General features: G+C 40.6%; 2 protein-coding genes across 2 annotated transcripts; one reads left to right on the top strand and one right to left on the bottom strand.

Moving 5' to 3' along the window:
• Window positions 1-2,326: 2,326 nt before the first annotated feature.
• Window positions 2,327-18,678, top strand: gipc2 (GIPC PDZ domain containing family, member 2). The gene is made up of 6 exons (XM_010741573.3): window positions 2,327-3,008; window positions 13,392-13,577; window positions 14,794-14,974; window positions 15,217-15,329; window positions 16,331-16,412; window positions 16,651-18,678. Exons 1-6 carry the CDS (start codon window positions 2,733-2,735, stop codon window positions 16,800-16,802), a joined length of 990 nt encoding a protein of 329 aa, XP_010739875.2. The 5' UTR covers window positions 2,327-2,732; the 3' UTR covers window positions 16,803-18,678.
• On the bottom strand, window positions 18,048-23,816 carry txndc12 (thioredoxin domain containing 12 (endoplasmic reticulum)). The gene is made up of 7 exons (XM_010741572.3): window positions 23,609-23,816; window positions 21,715-21,775; window positions 21,495-21,547; window positions 20,383-20,456; window positions 20,198-20,267; window positions 19,047-19,130; window positions 18,048-18,951 (listed from the first exon to the last, which is right to left on the bottom strand). The coding sequence occupies exons 1-7, from the start codon at window positions 23,703-23,705 to the stop codon at window positions 18,872-18,874; spliced, it is 519 nt and encodes a 172-aa protein (XP_010739874.1). The 5' UTR covers window positions 23,706-23,816; the 3' UTR covers window positions 18,048-18,871.
• Window positions 23,817-23,951: the final 135 nt, after the last annotated feature.

Below are 23,951 nucleotides of genomic sequence, written 5' to 3'. Positions count from 1 at the left end.
CCGACCTCTGTAGTCCTCATCTCTCTCTGAGGCTATCAACTCGATGCTTCATTTGCTGCGACTACCATAACACACTTGAATCTGTGATTAAACTGTCAGAGGTTAAGCAGCATTGTGGGTGATGTAGGCGTCAGGTTTTGATATCTTTAGTTCTGCTGCATCAGTTTTTGAACTATCTGAGTCTGACGATGTTATAAGACTGCAATGCTAAATCTGTGGAGTCACTCTTCTTCTGCGTGATGGAAGATTAACCCATGAGTTCCTGAATGCTGTTAAAGGGGTTCACAAGCAGCTTAAATTCAACATAATTGAACTTTAAAGGAATGATTTAGAAAACAAAGGTTTATCTCTTATCACCACTTTTCCATGGTGAAACATGAAACATCTTCCATATGAACGCTTGTTCCAAAGTCTGTGGCACTATGTAACCAAACTGGATTCATGTGACAGATAACACGAAAAGTAGAGCTGGCCGTGTGACGCTCACCTCCCGGTTTTGAGTGTTATCTTAATTTAGAAATCACTTTTTAGATGTTACTTTATTATATTCTTTATACTTTTTGGATACTGACTCAACTTCTTTCTGCCTTTCTTTGAAAGAGAAAAGCAGCAAAGGGCACATTAACCTCAGAGCGTGCAGCTTTTCTTTCTCCCTACTACAGAAAAAATTGCAAGCGGCTGATGAAAAATTCCACTGTGCACTGATGTGTAGTGAGGTACTAAGGGCTCATAACCACATCTGAATTAGTTTATCCTTGATATATGAATATTTACTAAAAAATACTGCAATTAAGTGAACTTTGAGGTACTTGTATTTCTTTTTTCTGTTACTTTATACTTCAGTACAAATATTGTACTCCACTACAATTACTTGATTATAATCGTTATAACATCTCATCAAGAAAACATACAGTAACAATACAACAGAGACTAAAAATACATATATTACACACACACACACACCGACTCAACTTACACCAACACAAATAAAATGAAACATTAATATATATATCAAATGAAATCCTACATTTCTATCTTTAATGATATTCATGTTTGGTTCCCAGATGTTGACAAAATATTTTATCTTGCCCATAGGAATGTAATTTAGTCTTTCTAGACTAATTCAATTCAAAACTTCCTCATCCACAGCCTCAATAATGATACATCCATATTCTTCTAACGTAGTGCAACAACCTTCCTGTCTTGAAGAAGTCCAGAGTCCAGAAGTTTAGTGGGTCTCAACGTCTGTATAAAGTCTTTTGGATATATTCCAAGCACACAGAGTTTGTCATTTAAGAGGACTTTGATATTAAACATGTCTGACAAACATCCTTCCATAAGTTTTGGATCATTAGACATTAAATTAGACAGTGAAGACAAGGCTTCAGCTTTATCGGAGGCGCAATCTAACTGAGCCTGATGTCGTCATAAATACCCTGAAAATTAAAACTGACCATCTGTATTTCAAACTCAGTAATTGTTTGAAATGTTTTGAGTTTTGAGACAAAACAAGAACAAATACAAAATACACTAAAGGTGTCTCCTGCTCCTCTGACATCGCTACAATAAATGATGTTTCCTGCAATGTTTAATACTATCGTTTTGTTTTCTCGAGATTTCAAATTAATTATCTCGTTATCACAGGAAAACGGAGGAAAATGATCTCATTATCACGGGAAAACGGGTGGAATAAAATGTATGTATGTATGACCCTTTAGGGCTTCCGTAGTTTTGCATCTTGTAGTTCAATACTAGTACTAGCACAATATTTACTGCTGGTGATGCAAGTCTGCATACAGTATGCAGTGCAGTTCACTATTTGATGCGAGATTAAAAGCCACCATACACTTTTATTTAACTTTTACTGCCCAAAACTACGGAAGCCCTAAAGAGTCATACATACATACATTTTATTCCACCCGTTTTCCCGTGATAACGAGATAATTTTCATTTTAGCAATGTCAGAGGAGCAGGACCTTAAATTTTCACTTAACTTTTATTGCCCAGAAATAAGAGATAATTAATTTCATTATTATATTTGAAATATATATACTCAATGATGATGGTTTAATAATTTTATATTGGGTGTTTACCTATTTTTTTGGGGGCCCCTGTCAGTCGTGGGCCCTGGAAATTTCCCTAACTTTCCCCCCCTATACGCGCCCCTGGGTGGGTGCACAAAGCTCCAGGAACTAATCCTTGACCAAGCTCCTAACCATGAGACCAGTTTTCTGTGACTACTTTAACCTTTATTAACACACACAATGTTTAAAAAAAACCCTCATGTTTAATTGTTTTATAGTGGTGATCCTCCCCTGGGATGGTGCACAGGTGATCTGGGACTGTTGATCCCGGGTTCGTCCCACTGCGCCTGCGTCCCGCGGCACGCTGAGAGACAAACAGAGCAGCTATTGTTAGCCGAGGACCAGCCAGCAGGTTGTGTCAGAGTTTATCCCGACCCACAACTCCAACCACCACCACCACCACCACCACCTACCTGCTGAATATTCACGCCATTAATTCACACAGAGCGACACTGTCGAAGAAGTCAAATCTGAGCTGAGTGTTTTGGGGACAGGTGAGGAAAGGAAAGAAGGAAGTAAACACGACCGCCGGGACTGGAACTCAACAGGTTGGATACTTCAATGTTATAGCAGAGGGTCGGACTTTTTTTATTCTTATAAATTTCCACTAACAAAAAACAACAACAGAAGAAAAAAAGAGAAAAGAAAATGCCGCTGGGACCATGGAGGAAGAAAAACAAATCGACGAAGGAGCATTTGGTGGAAAACGAGGAGGTCAGCGGCGGACACGCAGGTGTCGGCAGCTTGAGTAAATCCACCGTGAACGGAGCCGGGCTGCCGCCTCCACCTGCCAACCAGCGGCCCAAGCTGGTCTTCCACACGCAGCTGGCTCACGGAAGCCCCACGGGCAGGATCGAGGGATTTTCTAACGTGAAAGAGTTGTACGCGAAAATAGCAGAGGCGTTTAATATAACCCCACCTGAGGTAAGAGCTCACCTGTGTTGGGTAAAGTGATTTAGTGGTGCGTTCAAGTGTCGAAACTCGATTTTACTGAAGCCAGTGAAGTGTTCTCAGGGATAGCTTTGATTCTGCTGTACTCAAGTAGTACTTTTAAAGTACTTGTACTTTACTTGAGTATTTCCTTGATAGTTGATATTATGATAAGCTCACAACCATTTTGCCTTATGAACTCTTCAGTAGTGTCTTAATTTACCCATTTTAGATGCCTACCAGATCCCACAAATATAATAACATTATGATATAATAGAATTAACAACATAGTTTCATTTAGATAACTGTATGAGGCCCAAAGAGATCAAATTATCAGCTATTTATATTAAAAAAGAAGCAGAGAGTACCAAAAAAGTCCAAACTTTGTGTTGCTGAACTTTTATTTTCTTATTTCCCACCCTATCCCACTAAATCTCCAGTATTTATGCAGTAAAGTTATGAGTAAATACTAACTATGTACTTGCTCCACCATTGTAAGCTGAAAACCCGGCAGTAAAGGTTTGGGTAAACAGTTTTCTAAGTGGTTTTTCTAAGAGATTAGCCCAGTTATAGCCATTGAAAGTCAACCTTGATTGTCTCGTGTCAAAGCTATGCGGTGTTTGTAAAAGGCACACCCTGCCAGCTGTCTACCAGTCTGAACACCTTCAACCCTGAGAGATATATAGCTATCAGCCACTGGATATCTGACAAATTATTATGTATGGGTGAATGATTTTAAGATACGGAAAGAAAAACAAGAACGAAAGCTGCATGTCAACAAAAGCAGGTTATGTGACCTCCTCCTAAGCTCCGACTGTTTAAGCCTCCTCCTTTTTCAAAGGAAAGTGTGAGTGGCATGTTTTGGCTTTTGTCAGCCTGAATCTGACTAGATAGGCCGGCATGGCAGCCTGTTATCAGCTGGAGAACTTCCTTTCCCTTCTTTTAAAGCTCGCAGATACAGTCGCTTCATTCAGCAAGCGCAATAATTGGAAAGGAATTTTTGGTACACAGTGAAGCCCACAATACTCCTCTGCACATGTGATAAGCAGAGGGCTGCTTCCCTGGAAACTGGTCACACTTTTTCTGATCTGATGGTGGAAAATGTCCTCAATGCGCCCCAAACTATATATTTTTTTTCTCTAACTGGGACACCACCCATTTTGTTACGTGTATTTGTTCCATCATGTCTATCAATAACACCCACTAAGACTGTTCAGTCTCTGTCTAGACTTGTTTTAGTACTGAACTGCCTTGCGGCGTGTTCTTTTTCACGCACAGAGGAGCTGCAGATTTATGATTTCAGCAGGTTGTGTCGGCAGAATAGATTCAAACCTCCATTTCTGCAAGTAGTACTAAAGCTAAAGCACCTTCGAGCGTGATAGTGACCACTGGTCCATTTAGAAATGTGGCACATAGACACACAGATGGAGACCGATGTGATAATATTAGTTGAGTCCCATGTTTTTTTACCAAAGGAAGTCCCATACGTCCGGCTCTGTGGGCATAGCCTTAAATCTAACCTGATAAGCTCTCCGACCCACAGCCAGAGGCGTCCCAGAGCACCCAGGGGAGCAGCTCTGCCCAGGGCCTCCTCCCTCCATAAACACCACCAAACTTCACTCTGCTCCTCCTGTGACTGCGGTGCCCGTGTTGATTTGGACGTGACCTGTTATTTGTACACCAGATTTAGACTGAATGTTCCATCAGTAGCACACACTACAGCCTTCAAATGATCATGAGGTTGAACGTTTCCAAAGCAGTTTGAACAAGAAGTTAACATCATCACGGTCATAAAGGATTTATTACACGGCTGTTAGTTGGCGATAGTTTCAGGAAGTCCTTGTTGTGTGCTTGTCCTTGTTAAACTGTGTTTTTTTTTTTTCGAACAAAACATATTTGGGGATTAATTTAGAAGTTTATTATTAATAGTAGAGCTGCAACAATTTGTTGATTCATCTATTAGTTAAACTATTTTGGTTTCCAGTTAGAGGATTTGTTTCTTTTCCGTATACTTTTATGATCCTCAACAGCCATGATGGTAAGCATCTAAAAAGTATTAGGGAATTTCCTGATGTTGGGTTTGGATTGAGTGAATCAATAAACATCACTAAGACTCCAAGCATTTGATGCCAACCCTTTGATACTTGATGCTCAATGCTGGGGACACATTACAATCAGCACTGAGGGGACAGCACACGGTCCTACCTGTGAGTCTTTGCTGCAGACTAAGTGGAAGGTTCAGCGCTCGACATGTTATTCATTACAAAGCTGTCAAACACAGTCTACGCTCAAAATATGCTGAAAAGACAAATTCCCCGCTGAGCATCAGACCATCTGCTTCAGCTCTTGTATAGATCCAAATCTTTATGACAAAGTACTGACGTAGGTAACTAACTTGTAAGTACATATTTACATATTAAAGCATCTCACAAACAGCTGTGAATGACGAGGACCAGAGATTTCCATCTTAAGCTTTAAACTTTCTCCTTAAAAAAGTATTCTGTCACAGTTTAGATGTGTTTGAAACATGTAATCAGTGTAAAATTGCAAGCATCATTATGCATTTCAATCATTTGCATTTATTTAAATGTTTTCTCCCTCTTTTTCTGGTTTAATGTTCTTTGAAACACCAAAACAGGAGCAATTCTCATATTAAAGTGACTTTACACAACCGTGCTTCTTGTTTGCTAAAGTCTCAACACTCAACGGCATAAATACAAAACCATAAATCATTAACTCCCATTAAGTTACTGCTCTATCACGCCGCGTCTTTAATTTAACACTAAAGCAAATTGAAGGAGGAAATAGTCGTACATGGATCCACCCCGACACCAAAGCTATGGTTGTTTGTAAAGCTCCCTGGCGCTGAGGTTACTTGATTGCAAAGCTGAGCCTGATATGAATTATGTAATGAACAATGGCGCTGTCTTCCTTGTACTAATTTGCCCTATTAGGCTTCACATTACTGTCCAAACAGACATCACATTGCATTAAAGCTCGTCTGGATTCCTGTCTGTTGTCGTGATGTTCCACTGAAGCTCAGTCACTCTAATGAGGAAACGAGAGGAATTCTCAGCATGGCAATAAAAAAATACAGCACATTTATTACGTAAACTCTGTTCAGCCTCTGTTATCTCAGCTGGAGTGTAATGTTGTTGCAGCCTTTTCGATGGAGAATGGGATCTTTTCATATGCTCAGGTCAAAGTTTGCTTATTGGCCCTACAGCTGCAGAGTGTAAGGTGTGGCTTTTTTGACTTTTGCTTCTCGTCCACCCGTCTCTTGCCACACAACCATTTGCCTACAATTTGAATATCTGCGGCCGGGTGACAGACGCACTTGTGTTGCTTTTTGTTTTTCCTGGTAGTCGTGCTTCCATGATCGCAGCCAGACATTTCTTAATCTGGTGGTGGTGAGGGAGGGGATTAGGGGAAACAATCTCATTTGATGGAGCTTGAGTCTGCTTGTTTGTATTAGCCGGGCTCGTGCACTCACTTCCTAGATGTTTTTTTTTTAAAGCCTCTGGATGGACTACCTAGTTGTAAATGTCACATACCTTAGAGGAACTAGTTTTTTTTCTTTAGCGGTTTGCTGATTTATCTCGTATTTAGGTATGTGGAGAATGTCAAGCGAGCACCTGTCATGATGAGAGCACGAGAGACTGCTTAGGAGAGCCATAAATCTATTGTGTACTCCTGTCTGAAACAACACCCAGTTCAGTGTAGGAAGTACTTACACCATTTCTTTGCTGTAGTATAATATTTATGGTATTTTTCCCGATAGCAATACACACTCCCCTGGCCATTCTAATAGATAAATCTAATGCTCTGCAGCGTATTTCTGCCTTTTATAAAGCTTATAGTAGCCAGTTTCTGTTTAAACTGTCTCATTCAACTGTTGAATTTATGTCTCAGCTGTTGTATTTGACAACTTCAAAACAGAAATAGGTCTCTATAGCTAATTTTTCTGTACTCTGCTGAGGGTGATATAACTGATGTTCAAATAAATATTAAAGCTTTCTGCATATTTAAGAGTTTGGGTGCTTTGATTGACAGTTGGGTGTCATCACAAGTTGCTTGTTTACAGACAGATTGTTTGAGCAACCAGGTTTCATTCAGCCTGCTAAGATGGTGACGGCCAGAGTCAAAACAGTCTGAGCTTCATCCTGGGTGTCTGTGGGTGGTGATGTCCGGTAGAGCGTGCGCTCCATGTGGGAAAGGCTTAGTCCTTGCTGCGGCTACCCGGATTTGACTCTGGCCTGTGGGCCTTTTGCTGCGTCTGTCTTCATAACTATGTTTTCATTAGTGTATAATCACCTCAAAATAACGATTATTACTTATATGTTATGTTAGAATGAGACTTGTTGAACCACTATGTTTCTACAGCAGCCCAGAAGGGACAAACCAAACACTGGCTCTCCACAGGACCTGTAGTTTCTCCTCCAAGCTTGAACCGAGAGGGAGAGGTGACCTCTAGTCAGTTGGTTGCAATCTGAAACTTCATGACTAAATACCACTAAATTCTACACACTGGACCTTTAAGTACGTATGTGACGTGCTGAAAATGAACTAAAACATGCAAACCAATGGTATTCTGTGGGATTCATTTATTGCATTAGAAAGGAAAGCTACTTTCTGCTTCTGTTTTTTAACCACCATTATTTCCTTGTGTAGTAAATGGGGCCCAATTACATTATATTAGTGCCAAATAACATGCTCTGAAATGATCCCACAAGATGCTGTTGAACATGTGGTTACTAGTAATTGTGATTCATTACACGTGTGACACAAAGCAAATGAGAACATACCTTAGTGTGTGTGTGTGTGTGTGTGTGTGTGTTTACTGCTGACTGGACTTGATCTGGTTTTATTGCAGTTTACGTGGTTGTTTACAAGCAGTGATGCAGAGGAGAGCGTTGTCACGGCAGCGCAATAACAGCGAGTTCAGTTTTCCATCCTCTTTGAGGATCGATGCCATGGTGGAGACAAGACAACCGCAGATAAGATTATGTTTGTTATCACTTGTCTGGGATGGATGCAGAGGAGTGCTTGATCTCTGGTTGATACGTAGCCCTCACTTCACTTCAGACAGCAAGATTCCCAGTTAAACCAGGCTTACTTCTGCTTATTTTCATACATTTCTGTTTAATAGAGGAGGTTTGAATGAATCTGACCTTAGTTTCCACTATGGTCCTGGTTAGTTTTCCTGTTTAGCTCCACCTCAGGCTCAACCAATCTGCCCGAGTTGTAAAACACGGTTTCCTCCCATGTTTCTCTTTACTGCTGCACTATGATCATGAGGCAGTTTACAACACAAGCTGTACTTAAACGCTGAGCTTGGATCTTTCTTTCAGTCTTAAAGAGATAGTTCAGGTATTTTGGAGTGGCATCGTATGAGATACTTATGCATGGTCAGTGTATTGCCTACAGTAGACGGCGGTCGGCTCGCCTACAGTTTGGAGGAGCAGACAGGGATCCCAGCTGAACGTATTTTAACCAAAATATCCAACTGCTGGTCCAACCAACTGTATCGTGCTCTGTATTATACCACAGATCAGCTGTTTAGATCAATCAGAGATACAGCAGCACAGACGGAAAAACACAAACATGTATCATCTCAAATCTGACAAGACGTCTGAACTTTCTGAGCCAAACAGCTGATACTGTATGTGGTGGAACTAGAGGTGCACTGACTGCCAGGTACTATAGTTAACATACTGATTGACAAGTACCTTTTTAAAATAAAAATAATAGTGTAAAAGCACTGAAATTCGAATAATGGTAATGACCATCTTACATCCCTGACTACAGTCTCATAGAAGGCAGCATTTCTTTTTATTTTTATTTCTTCTTATATTTCTATCAAAATGTAACCACAAATACACAAATGTTGTCTACATAATGTTCCAGTTTTGCAGAGCACCGCTTGCAGTCTTAATCTCAATCATCCTTCTCTCCCCTGTTAGCCCCAACTACAATCCAAGAGTGTTGTTCCCGGAGCATTGTAAGGGACATTGCTGGAAGTCTGTATTACAGAATAACAAAAAGAAAGATGAGTCATTAGTTAAGTAAATAAAAGATGTTGAATAGATAGACTGGTACAGACTGTGTGACGAGCAGAAAGACAAGCATGGAGTGAGGAAAGAAGTCTTTAATTTGACCAAAGATTCTGAAAGCGAAGGTTCCACTTTATTCCTTTTTTAAATGTGTTCCTTGAAAACGTGGATCACCGGGAGATCTAAGGTGAGCCAACTGACGCCTGGGTGCTCAAACAATACGTCTGTAACCACACCTACCTGTCAATCAAAGCGGCCACATTGTTAATTAAACATAACTTTAAGCCTTAATATAATTTGAACAGGTGAGTTGTATAAAAATTAACCCTCAGTACAGTTGTTATGAACGGGGAAATTAGCTATAAAGACCAAAACTGTTTTTGTACCAGGCTGTACACGTGTATTTCTGCTGTGAAGTTGGACATTTTAACATGGGGACAAAGTTGTTGTAACTTGTACATCAATTTGAACCTAAACTGAGCTGACGAGTTCAAAGAGTTCTCCTTTTCTTTGTTTCTTTGCTGTGGTTTTGTTGGTTTTTGTGGTTATGTACACAGTTCACTCGGTTCACAGTAAAGAAAACAAACCAAAAAAATAGAGTATCAAACTCTCAGGTCATGACAAACAAACCTGAGTCACATTTTATTCTTCTATGAAACAAATGAATCTCGGTTGAGTTCGTCACGCTCAGTCAAGACAGGCTTTTCAAGCTCTGCTCTTCTCAGCCACCTTTTATGAAAACGTCTGTCAGTTGTCACACACCGGACAATCTCACATCCGCAGTTAGGTAAATGATTACACCGGCTTAAATGCTGATGAATGTGATATCCTGTTAAAAACAGGAGCCACACCACAACACACACGGCTTACATCAGCATTCCCTGTTAACTACTAAAAAACAGTCGACACAGAAATAACAGCAGACGAGGACAGGAAATGAGAAAAGCATTATTCTGCTTTCACACATGAGTGATTCCCCCTCTGTAAGCATATTTCTTTTTTCTAACCTTCTTTTTCTGCCATTAAAAGATCTGTTGAAGAGGCTGTAAATGGACAGCGGTTCAGTTACCAAAGAAACGGGTTTCCCGAGCTTTTAGTCAGCACGGAACAATACAGAGGGAGATCCAATTAGACGCTATATTTGTCTACCTTTTACTTTCTTCAAACACAGAGAGAGAAGCGATCTGTCGAGAGCAGGAGTAGGCGGAAATTTTCAAAGATTCAAAAGCAGCGCTTGTTATATGTAATTATAATACTGTATCATGTCTGCTTGGAATAAAAAGGTTATATTTTTAACTCGTTTGAATAGGTGTGTGCACTGGCACAGTCAAACAGCGTGACTGTAAATGAATACACACCTTCACTTGTGGGTCATGAGAAAGGCTGCAACTTCTCTGATTCGTCGATTAATCGCTTAGTTTATAAGATTCAAAATTTTTAATTTAAAGATAGGCCTAATTAATTGTCTGGATCTGTTCAATACATCCATCAATTAATCAACGTATTGTTTCGGCACTGATCGTGAGATCAAAAACCTTTTGTTACAAAAAATAAAATAATGACTGCTGTCTAAGAACACCTAGAAAACAAATGTATTCCAGGGTTTGGTAAGCGTTGGCCACCCAATATGTCAACAAGCTGCTCTGACGTACTTTACTTGCTTAAACATAGAAATACTACAATACTACTACAAAATATACTCCATTACAAGTAAAAGTCCAAACTTTCTTCTCCCTTCTGTAAAAGTACAGAAGTACTCATTGTGTTATATTATTGTATATATTATTTCATCGTGTTACTATGATGTGTAAAAATCATTTCAGTTGTAGTAGTCTCCATTCTTTACTACGAGGCCACCTGAAGCCAGCTGCTGTTGTTGTTGAAATAAACAGGACATCTTTGAAAAGACTGGATGGCAGCATATGTTGCATGTGTACCTTTCAGCTGCCTTCACAGACCTGTAAGTTACCCATCGTGTCACGGAGCACTAACACACCCACATACTGTCACAGATTTCGTGCTGGTGGTAACAATCTGGATTGTCCTTTTTCCTCTTCAGCCCGGAGGACACGATGTCCATGATTTCCAAAAATAGTTTGACACGTGGACTTGGAGCAGCACACATTCACTTTCACTGTCAGTCCATCTCAGATGAGCAGAGAAGCCAGCAGCGTTTCTGGATCTTGTTGATAATCTGGCTTTTGATTTGCACAGTGGAGTCCCGTTGAAATGTAGCAGAGATGAAATATCAACTAGTACAAAATGAAAATACTTAAGTATAGTATAAATAGCATCTTATTATCATTGTAGTTACTAGATGACAGTTTGAATGTTAAACTTTTGGCTGCACTGTGATGTTTTGCTGTAATGTTACGCCATTATTCGTCTTCCCTGAGGTTTAAAGTCCCCCTCCATTGAGAGGGACGTCTTGTGTCTCTCTAGCTTTCCTCTCAGCATGCAACTGCAGGGCTGGAGATGATGACAACTGCAAGCTGAAGAAGTAATGATAAAAACAAAACACAGAGACTGCACACTCACCCAATAAATAATATAATCAGTGGATCAAGGGTCTTTTATTAATACTGACAAGAAGAAGAAGAATAGGGCAAGCTCGTGAGGAAAGATTCAGATTATTTGTGTGGGTGTCTCTACAGAACATTTGTTGTTTGTGTTTTTATGAAAATATTTAACTCCACAGAACTATTATTGGAAAAATAATATTTTATAAAACATTTCTGGAATAAGTTTGTCTTCTTCATCTTTTATTGTCTTTGTCGTCTTCATATTCTTATTTGTATTCCTACAGTACATGCTCTACACTGGTAACGGAGGAATGGCTGGCTGCCTCCAAATTAGTCCATTAATTTTTGCCCCGAACTTAATTTTAAATCAGGTTTTGTCAAGTTTTTTTTTTTTCTTTCCTCCTCATCTTTTTATTCCTCTTTTTAAAAGCATTGACCCGTGTCTGTCCCGGTCCTGGGTAATTCTGAACAGATTGCAGTGCCTCTCCTTTCACTTGCCCTTTTCCATGCGTGTTGCAGGCAGTGGGAGGTGTAGTATCTGTCAGGTTGTGAGTCAGGACGCTGCTCGCTGCCATCCAAGCTACACCTGGCGGTGCGAACACTCTGCGGCTGTCAGCCCAGCAGGAGGAGAGAGAGAGAGAGAGAGGAGTGCTGAGAGAAGCAGCTTAATGTAGTTGGCAGCCTTGGTAACCGGGTGTAGGCGTCCGCTGCTGTTCCTCCCACTCGCTCTTGGGTAATGCCTGGTGTGGGGGAGGTGGAGGGAGAGCCAAGAGGTGGTGGTGGTGGTGGTGGTTATGGAGAGAGAAAGGATGAGAGCCTTCAATTCATCTACACTACACCCCTCCCTTGCCTCAGACATCGCCTCCTCTTCTCCTCTCACGGCCTCCCTCCATTATGATCCCATTCTTTTATAGTCCGGTAACCCACGGCAACGCATGTCTGCTAATGTGCGAGTGAACAGTGCCTGTTGGTACACAAGAGGGGAGGAAAAAAAAAAAAAGGCCCAAACAAGGCATGGCCTCGGTGCCAGAGCCTGATTGGCGCACAAAGGTCATCCTACCGATGAACCAGCACAAATCAGTCTCTGCTGTGTGCAACCCGGAAGTCAGCCACTAAATCCTGCCTCGGTATTTCTCAAAGCTGATCCCACAGTAGAAGTTGGGTGCATTAAATCGGAAGTTATTAAAGACCACTGTCTGTCCGGGGCGAGTCAGACCAGACTAAATGATTCAGATCGACCGGTCTGCTGCTCCTGGGTTTCACTGTCCAGCCTCTACTTTAAAGCGCCGTTAAATCAGGCCACTCATGTATCATGTTCCTCGAGATCACGTTTCCTTCTCGCCATCCTGCCAAGATATGGCAGCCACGAGGTGTGAAGCCAGATTTCAACCTTCCTGGCACACGAGGAAAAGGTCATTTTCTCTCACAGTTTGCTGCATCACAGACACACACACTGATGAAACAGTGGGGTGGAAGAGGGCATAACTGCATAAGTTGGCTGCTGCACTAAAGACGGGGCTCCCTGATGATGGCTGTATTTAGCATAGTGAGGCATTGCTCTGTCATCTACACTCAAACACTTTTTTATTTTTGAATCTGGCTCCGTGTTTAGGCTGCAACTAAAAACAGGTTCCTGGGGTTTTCCTTCTCAGCAGGTCGTCTTTAATTCTTTTTTTTTCAAAAACACGAATGATTAATAGTCAACGTTTTAGCTCAGTTTTATCAAATATGTGTATATTTGTGTGTGTATTATAAGAAAAACGATTATATCTGCCCGCCACATGTCTTGTGTGTGTGTACAGATTCTGTTCTGCACCCTCAACACCCACAAGATCGACATGGACAAGCTGCTCGGGGGTCAGATAGGCCTGGAGGATTTCATTTTCGCCCACATCAAAGGGATCAGGAAGGAGGTGGAGGTGTATAAATCCGAAGAAGCTCTCGGCCTCACCATCACCGACAACGGAGCGGGATACGCTTTTATTAAGGTAACAAGAAACGGGTCTTATGTTGGTGACCTATATGTTAGTGGTTGATTTAGCTCATTCCAGGAAGAAAAATAAGTCGTATTAAGGATTAGGATTAAGTGTGGAGCTGTGTGTCGGCTTAAACTATAACCAAAGTCATTTCAGAAATCTTTTGCTTTTGTCAGCAAGTTGTTGTGTAGAAAAACAATGCAGGTAAAGGCCTGTAGATACTGTCTGTGTCTACCAACTGTTTCAATATGAATCTATTGTTTCAGCTTATAAACTAATCATTTAGTTTAAACCCATTTAAAAAAATAATGAAGACTGGCCTTCATTTTGATTTTGATGACGAATTCTCAGAATAAAAATACCTCATTAAATCTACAATGATATCATTAAATAATCTAATCATCTAATTCTTTCAGCATTACTCACATAAAATACCAATTATATTACCCAATAAATGTAGTCAATAAAATCCTGCTTCAGAGGAACCTCCTGATCACTTTTGATTCGAGATAAACAGATCAACTTGTCTGCATGACCACCACATTTCAAGTCATTTTTACAAACTTGCTGTCCTCATAATTCACCTTTGCTACGTCGCCTCTGTTGATGTCGGCAGGCTCTATTTGATCTCAGTCAGTGCTCACATGTGCCATCATGTGATGTCGAAACAGCACTGCATCTCTGATTTAGCTGACAGCATTTATGACTCATTAAAGCCTCGGGTCAAGCGCTGTCATGCCGCTGTAGGAGGTGAACTATTCAAATGCCTAACCACTCAAATGAAACCTGTCTGGAGAATTAAACTGATGTATCTATTCACATGTCTGAACAACTTGTGGCCTTGTGCAGCATCGTCTCATGCAATAAAATGACGTTTATGGAGCAAAATGTATTTAAAGAAGTGTTTGCCAGATCTGCTTCAGTTAAACTTTTGAAGTCTTGTACAGAAACAAACAGTGTTATTTAACTTTCCATGGCAGCATTTTCCTGCCAAGTCAAGTGGTTTCTGGTATAACGTGATGAAAGAGTGAACACAGGGGCATCGTTAAGTATTTTGCACGCACACAATCACACGCGCTCTCGTCCTGTTTTTATTTTGACCTGTGCTGCTTGGAAACCTCTTTTTGCGTGGCACATAAATGTATAATGTAATTTAGCTGGCTTTTTAATTATATTTGCCTTTATTCAATCCATTTTCTGTATTCCTGTCCTCTACTTTTTACTGCAGCGTATCAAAGAAGGCAGCGTTGTGGACGGGGTGAAGGTGATCAACGTGGGCGACCACGTGGAGTGCATCAACGGACGTAACATCGTCGGGACGCGGCATTATGAGGTCGCCTGCATGCTTAAAGAGCTGCCCAAAGACAAGTCCTTCACCCTCAAACTGGTCGAGCCCATGAAGTCCTTTGGTGAGTAAGAGATAAGGTACAGAACTGCTCCAGATGGTGAAAGGACAACAGATTCACCTTCAGGATTCAGCGTGCTGCAGTGTTTCTCAGCATGGGGGGCCAGGACACATTAGATCATTATGTGTAAATATGTCTAAATGGCTTAAAAGGGTCAAATCATACAGCCTACAGCACTATACAAACCTTTTTCAAAACAGGACAACATTAAACTTGACTTTTTGCCCTCTGTTCCTGACTGACAGAAATGCTTGAGCCCAGGTCAAAAGGTGCCAAACCTGCCAGTGAAAACAAGATCGGCACAGGAAGGGGGACCCTGAGACTTCGCTCCAAGGGCCCGGCTACTGTAGAGGAGGAGGTGAGTTCCCATTTCACTTCTCTTGAACTATCATGTGTCGGGATGACGCCCTCTCCTCTTTTACTCTTACTCATTCATTTTTTACTTACTTATTTTTATGTCACCATGTGGTGCTGTCGCCTCAGAGCAAGAAGGTTCCTGCTCAAAGCCACGAGAATATAGTAAAGTTGTGGGCCTGATCGCTTCAGGTTGATCACTATGAGAGATATTATATTGTCACATTGTTATTACTTTGTGATTTGATGCTACATCGTTTTACGCCAGTATTATATGAAAGGGACAAACACTAAAACAGACTGTCCAAGGGCCCGGCTACTGTAGAGGAGGAGGTGAGTTCCCATTTCACTTCTCTTGAACTATCATGTGTCGGGATGACGCCCTCTCCTACATCGTTTTACGCCAGTATCATGTGAAAGGGACAAACACTAAAACAGACTGGAAGACAAGTTATTTTCCCCACAGTGTTCAAGCAGATCTGCCCCGCTATAATTTGTGTCAGTTATTCAGCTGCAGTTTTTCAGGAATCATCAACAGCTGTTAGAGCAAGAGTTATGGCAAAAAAAAATGGTGAGTGACGGTGGTGCAGTGGTTCGCACTCACAGTGCTGTTTTGAACCTCAGCTGGGGCCTTTCTCTGTGGAGTCTGCATGTCTGTGTGGGTTCTTTCCGGGCTTAATAGGTTAATTAGTGACTGTAGGTGTGAATCTGAGTGTAAATGGTTGTTTGTCTCTATGTGCCCTGTGATGAGCTGCAGACTTGTCCAGGGTGTACCCCGCCTCTCGCCCCCAAAGTCAGCTGGGATAGGCTCCAGCCCCACCGTGACCCTGATGGATAAGCGATTACAGATAATGGAAGGGGCATTACAGACATACTTTGTTTTGCCGTTAGGCGTTTAAAGTAGTTTTTTGGGTATTTTTCCAATTGTACAATCAATCACAAACAACAAAAAACAGTAAACTGATGAACTAAATGATAGAAACTGAGTTGCTGTTTGTTTTCTAGCCGACAGAATTCGAGGAGAAGGCGATAAAGAAAGTGGATGACCTCCTGGAGAGCTACATGGGCATCAGAGACACTGAACTTGGTGAGTGTAAATAAGTATTAACCCGGATATCAACAGTGATCTGTGCTCGCATTTTGTCATATTTAAGATGTAGTAATAACATCGTCTAAGGGTAAGTTTTCTAGAATACATGTACGTTAGGTGAGTAGATGATTAGACGGGTTAGTATCCAGTTTCAAAGCAATTCCCCATTCGTGGGATCAATAAAGTAATACCTTCTTCTTCTAAATAAAACTGAAGTTTTCTCTTCCATCTCCAGCTGCTACGATGGTCGAGGTCGGCCGGGACAAGAAGAATCCGGACGAGTTCGCCATGGCGTTGGACGAGACCCTCGGAGACTTTGCCTTTCCCGATGAGTTTGTCTTTGACGTCTGGGGCGCCATTGGAGACGCCAAGCAGGGAAGATTTTAATTTTGCTCCAGCCTCCTCCCCTCCAAACACACACACATACACACACAAACACAAACACACACACTCCCTCCTTCCCTCAATCCCCCTCTTAATATCCTCAGAAGCAAACTGGACAAACTTCCAACCTGCTCAAGCGGACGCAGATGAAGTGTTCACAGGTTTAGGATGGAGCGCCTTAAAGCGTCAAGCGGGTTTTTACAGATGGAAGTTAACATTTCAGCGTTTCAGTGTAATCTTGTAAAGATATCCATGAAATGTGGAATGCAGTTTTTTAACACTGGACCTGCCTCCTGCGGTCTGCGATGAATTCCAGATGTCGTATAAACCCGTTTGAGACACGATGTAGCTGCATCCTAAAAGCTCATGATGCTGTTCTACTGTCTAGTCGACAGTGGTCTATCACACTGGTTATGAAATGGTATGTGCACAACTTTAAAATTTTAAAACAATCACCTGGTTTTTAATCACACTTTATAGCTGTGTCATTTTGAATATTCAGATGTATCACACAGCTTTTTATAGGCTTTTTTTTATATATATATATGTGAAAGTGCTGCTGATTTTACAGCAGCAGCATTGTGTAATTAGTGTAATTATAGTGATCGTAGCAATATTTTCTCTCTTATTTCCCCTCCCGTCTTTTAAAGTCTTTTAAACGACCTCACGATGTTGGAGCTTTTTTGGCCGTGTTCACACATCGCTAATGTTTGTTTACTTTGTGATTTTCTTAAAGACTCTTCTTCTCTAACGCTCAGAGACAGAGAGTTTGTTTATGCCTTTAGCAAAGTTCGACTCATCACACCAACATTCCTTACGTTTCTCATGTTGTTATAGTCTGTTAACGTCACATTAATTAGAAATGGACGCTTGTTTTTTTTTCTTCCTCCCTGTAATTTATTTTATCATGAAAATCATATGCTGTAAGACATTTTTACACTGAGACGTGGCTCGCCCTTTCTTTCCTGAATAAGCCATTTTGAACGCTGGGTTTGGGATCACTCGCAATCCGACGTCTTAAACAAATGCACTCGCATTAATGTAACTGCACTATTTAAAAATCACTGTCAAACTGATGTTTTAAATAGCGACTTGATTCGTGTCATCTACTGATAACTGTTGTAACAGTTGCATATTGTTTGACGGAAAACCATAAGGGATCACTATTGTTGGATAGACAATAAAATCTACTGTTATTTACAGCCGTGTCTGGCTCACCGATGTAATAACCAATAAACACAAAACGACTCAGTACAACAAACTTTTATTTCGCACACTTGGCTGTGTACATGTATAAAATACATCAAGACACTTAACCCAATGTTTTTCATCCCTCATTCAAAGAGTTTTAAAAAGAACCGAGTGTCACTTCACGAGCAGCAAAACAGAGAACAGGAGAAAACAAGTATGTAGATATAGATATTACGGTAATTATAGGATTAAATGAAGAATTAATTATTTTTAAAGACAGTGGAGAAGAGAAAATCAGAAGTACAGTCCATGTTGTTGCAGTTCATGGTAAATATTGTCACAGATACTGTAGAGGATCTTTGGAAGCACATCACTGAAGGTGTTAAATTATTTATCTTGACTGATGTGAAATACTGTATCGTTGCTGTCAGTGCAGGGGAAACATAACTCTACTGGTTAAAATGAATTTCACAGTCGTCTACAGCATGAAAAAGAACTTTCATGGATTAAAAAAAAAAAATGACATGTGGAGAACTTGGCAAGCAAATGAGTTAATAACAGTTAACCTGGCTATCGTGAGTTAGTTATATCCTCTACAGACAGTAAGTACAGTACATGGCATTTAATTATCAGTAGATTATCAATATACAGGTCGTAAAACAAAGACAGGGAGACGTCGTCGTAGGGGAAAAAAAAAAAAAATGTATAGGACCTAAAGAAGTACTTAAGCACCGACGCGGCCGTTAAACGCTTGGCTTGGTTTGGTCAGTGAGATGAAAGGTGAGTATAAATAGTGACAGGAGGGTTGTTTGTTCTCTGAAGCACAGGCTCAGGTAGAGGAAAGTGTAGCCCTTACAGCCTGACGCCTCGCTCCCGCCTCCTCACAGCTCGTCTACATTGTGGGCCTGCTTGAAGGCGTCGCCCGTCAGCTTTTCCTGCGCCTCCTTCATACCGGACACAACTGAGCGAGGAGGAGAAAACAAACATGACCTGTGATTATCGACTCCTTTTGATCGACAGAATATGTTCGATCAGGTGACAGATGATGATTGTTACCTTGCTCTGCGCTGCTGTAGAAGTACTTGTAGCTCGGATTTCCGTTCTTGTTGGAGATTTCAGGATGAACTTTGCCGCTGGGATCTGTGAGGCAGTAAGAGGAGTCGAATAAAAATAAAATCCAAACAATATAGAATGAACGAATCCGACAATTTTCTCCATTGATTAATTATTTAGTCAATAAAAATGTTTGAAAATAGTGAATAGTGAATTATGAGACTTAAAAAACAGCAAGTATTAGTATCTGCAAATCTGGAGGGAGTAGATTTTAGGTACTTAATTATAACTGATGAATTTTCTATCTATTAACTAACTGATTAAGAGACCAACTGTTGTACATGCACTGTAACGTGGAAATGGTAAAATGCATTAGAGCAATTTTAACATTAATGTTCTACATCGTGGCACAATATTCCTGTGATTAACAGCACAGATTTGTATTACTTGAATCCCCATTAGTTTCCACAGACGTGGTTGCTAGTCTTCCTGCGATTCACACAAAAACACCAACAAAAAAACCCCAATTAAAAACAAAACTGCAATAAAAGCCAAATATACATCAGTGAAATGACTCTGCACATGAAACCATGTTGCATTGCAAACCTGGTTCTGATCTGATGGTGATGTGTTTTTTTTTATTAATCCAATCAAAACAACTATTTCTACCTACTATTTATTATTTATTTACTTTTATTGCTCTCACCTCCTGCATGACACTGTAAACAGCTCCTTTAGCAACAGACTGCTACTCCCACCATGAGAGAAAGGACTACCACAGGTCCTTCATTCCAACAGCTGACAGACTCTTTAACACCAGCATGATTTTTCTATATATTTCTTATTTATGAGTAATCTCTTATCCACCTTGTGCATACATGCTGCTGTGACAAGTGAATTTCCTTGATGTCGGATCATTAAAGTCTTTTTTGTCTCGTTTTTATCTTCTGTAAATATTGGAACGTGCAAGTTATGTTGTTCTTATCTCCGCCTTGTCTCAGTTAAATCTTTAACGGGTCAAAAATGTACCACTGAAACTTCAACTCCAGCCAAGTGAAACTATCAGGCACTGACGGCATGTTGTTCAGAAAGAGTAACTGTGCAGTCGAGAATCCCAGGAGTGTTTGTTAAGGGCGACTCAACCCCCTCCGTACCGAGGAAAAGAATCCGAGGAATGTATCCACCATCGGGGCTGAAGGATTCATCCTTTGGCTCCTCCTCGTCCTGTTCAAATAAGAGATAACTCATCATTTACAAACCTGGGAAGAAATCTCAATCCAAGTTCACGTTCATCACCACATCTACAATCTAAAAAGCTGCCACTTTAACATTTCCTTACCTCCAGGTTGATCATGACAAAGTTGTGTGCAAGTTCAGAGATTTCCTTGGACTCAGCAAATTTGGGCTTCAGTGCTAATAATAAAAAAAGCAACAAAATACAATTAATGATCTTGTTGTGACATTAAATCACACTGATTATCACATCAAAGTACTGACCTTGCTTCTTTAAAATGAAAAACACACACACAGATGAGTTTTCAGGTCACTGCAGTTTAACTTCAAACCCTTTCAGTGACCAGTGTTTGCAGTTTGAACGGTTTGCCCACATTGCTTCCTAATATTAATATCACATGTGAATGTAAAGAAAACCAGGCGTTCGTGTTGCCTTGAATCGAAACATTCTTGCAGAACTGTTTTAACATTAAGGTCAGTCGGCAAAAATCACAAGTTATGAATTATAAATATAAAACTACATCCGCCTCTTGTCCACGTCAGAAGTAGCCATCGTGGTGTTGCTAATGTGCGGGAGACAAGAGACTTCAAGAGGCCTATTTAAAGGATCAAGCAAACTATTGCGTGACTGTTGGATTACCGGGTATCGTTAAAGTATCCTGGCCGATCTTAAAATAACCTAAAGTCATCCTTGTATTTATTGTTTACTCTTTGTTTGTGGTTGTCTGGTGGTTGTGTAGTCACTGCCGCCCGTCAGGGATGATAAAAAAAAAAAACGATGTCCCCCGATTGGTCACACAGTCCTGACGACGCCTTTTTAAGATCAAGTAAAGACGCTTTGACATGTTGCAGCAGGAAAAGCACAGGTGTAAATAATTATATTAATGATGGTTTAATTCCATTTAGCTGCTCCGGCCTCGGCTTCCTGGTATTTTTGCACGCTGCCCCACTGTCATGACTCATTATGACCCTGGTTACACCTGTCCTTTTCCCATTTCTAAAATGAATGTGGTCATTACCGTCCAGTGTTTGAACAAAATGACATTTTTTTATTGATGCAGAACCTAGTCGAGCCTCTTTTCCTGACAGGGGATACAAAACATTGCAGGCTACATTCATTTGTTATGTAGTTTTGTCATGATAATAGATGTATTCAAATATGACAGGACTGAAGTTTTGATAGTCAAAAAAAAAGGGGGAAGGAGAACATTGATTTACCTTTGCAGGCTCCACACCAGCTCTTGTGGATGATGAGCATGATTGGCAGCCCGCTGTCGATGCAAACACATGAAGAAAATCTGAACACGAGATCACTGAAAACTGGGAACTCTGCCTTCGGTTTGTAAATATAATGTGCCAATCTTGGAAGCTGCGGATAAACACGTCTGCTCTGGTCATTAATAGAAACGGTAACACGTAACAGGAAGCGTGAACTCACCTGGCCTCCGCTTCCTTCTTGCCATCATCCAGCGTCCTCCAGTGGATGTTATCTCCAAACCCTGCGGGGGGAAACTATTAATGAGCGCACAGCATTGTGTAACTAGGATTATATTTCCTCGACAGGGTGGGTCTGCCCTAAAAAACACCATGGCCAGAAAGAACTGTGAAGAAACACACATGAATGGTGGTAATTTAATATTAAGCTGCAGGGAAATAACAACTCTGCTCTGTCACCTGTAACTACTTATAGGAACTTGCATGCAGGTTTATATGGTGGCGATGGGACATGTGATCAATGCAGACTATATTGGGATGTGTCCTCTTGCCTTAAGGTAAAGGTGTTAACTACATTTACTCCAGACCTTTAGCTAATATTTGCCAAATCTCTTTGGGTGAGGCCCGCGCCTCGCAGCCGTCTCTGTAAGCGCATTGCAGATGATTTATAACACCGCTCTGTTTTCTTTTGGATGAACTCTCTGTGGTTTTAGGAAGTGAGATCCTTTTAACCACAGTAGGTTTGGCTGACATCTCTTCCCGGACCGACACAATCACTTTCTAGAAGTACGTGTGAAGGAGAGCAGCGAGAAGTGCTGACAGCCGTTCACAGTAACAGACATTTACAATTTGAAATGGGTTACAGAAATGACGTTAACTGTATTTGAAGAGTTTGATTTGTTGGGGGAACTCTGCAGCTGTTGGCTTCTGGTCTTGTTGTTAAACCTTGACCTGAACTCTCTTTAGTTTTCTGTGCCACGCAGGTGTTTGCTCTGAAACTACAGGACAGCTTTTTGAACCATTTCTCTTTGTGCCACTTTGTCACATGTTTTCGGTTCATTATGAAACTACGTCAGGACAAACACTGGTGATATTCCTGCAGTTTCCCTGGGTCCTCTTTGTCCAAGACTGAGACAAGACCTTCAAAAATAAACTTACTACAAAACAGATCCTTATTTTTACTTCTATTCTTTTCTTCCAGTTACACAGACCTCACAGTGTATCACAGATCAGCTTGCATTACATCCTTTTGCTGTTATAGACTACATATAGTGCTATATGCCAAGAAATCTACTTCAGGAAAACTTCCCAACTGTTTAACTACAGTGCTGTAAAAACAGTATGAAAACAACAGCATGATAAAATATGGAGATTTCTGCATATTTTGTTCACCTGGGCTTAGACCTTATTTAGATTAACTTTATTCATCCCACCACGAGGAAATTTACTTGTTACAGCAGCAGAGGAAAGTGTAGCATACACTACAGAATTAGAAAAAAGTAGAAAAGGCAAAAAACATACAATAAACAGACAGAAATATCTATAACCTCCATAATAAACACGAAAAACAATCAACCTTCAAAAACAGACAAGTACTGAGGATAAAAGTGGCATGATATATAAAAAGTGTATTGTACTGTAAAGTGACCATAGTGTAAGAAATATTAAAAGTGACCATGATACATATAATAATTTATAATTTAATTTGTCCCTGTGCCATATTAAAGCTGCTAAAACATCTTTTGTTTTGTCATATTTCCTCCTTGCAGTGTGATTAACCCTCTACAGTTCATGCAGCTGTTTTTATTCATACTTCTGCTTGTAACTGATTACAACTCATCACTTTATTATGAAAATCAAACATATTTGTCATGAAATAATAAACAAAGTTGGGGCAACCTCATTAAAATGCACATTTAACATTAAAGCGTGCCTGGTACAACCTGAAAGACTGGTCATGTGTTGGCCTCATTAGATCACCTGTGCAGGACACACTGTGTGTGTGTGTGTGTGTGTGTGTGTGTGTGTGTGTGTGTGATGCTCATACAAAGGCAGCGAGCTCTGCTACCAAAGCTAAAATTAGCTTTTATTTTATTAACTCAGAAACATGAACTCACCTCTGGAGCTGGCCGCTTCCGCAACCTGCTGGAAACACGTCAGAGACAACAACACCTGCAGAGACGAGAATAAAGCGAGGTTCACTACAGTTTGCATTTTGAATGGCCTGTTTTTTTAAAAGCTCACACACACACAAACACACACACAACCACGGCTACGAGCTAATGGCAGTGACTGCTCCTGAACCGCAGACCCGGATGTTCAAGCCTTACATTTTCAAAATAAAAGCCTGAGCCAATAAAGGTGTATCAGTGACCTCCTCCTCTTTTTTTTCTTCTAAACTTTATTGAAAGAACAAAAAACAAAAAAACAAATAAGGAATTCAGTCATACTAGTTCACAT

This window comes from Larimichthys crocea, chromosome II (genome assembly GCF_000972845.2).
Source record: "Larimichthys crocea isolate SSNF chromosome II, L_crocea_2.0, whole genome shotgun sequence".
Taxonomy (NCBI): domain Eukaryota; kingdom Metazoa; phylum Chordata; class Actinopteri; family Sciaenidae; genus Larimichthys; species Larimichthys crocea.
Note: the sequence above shows the minus strand (reverse complement) of the source record. Positions and strands in the feature narration are given on the sequence as shown.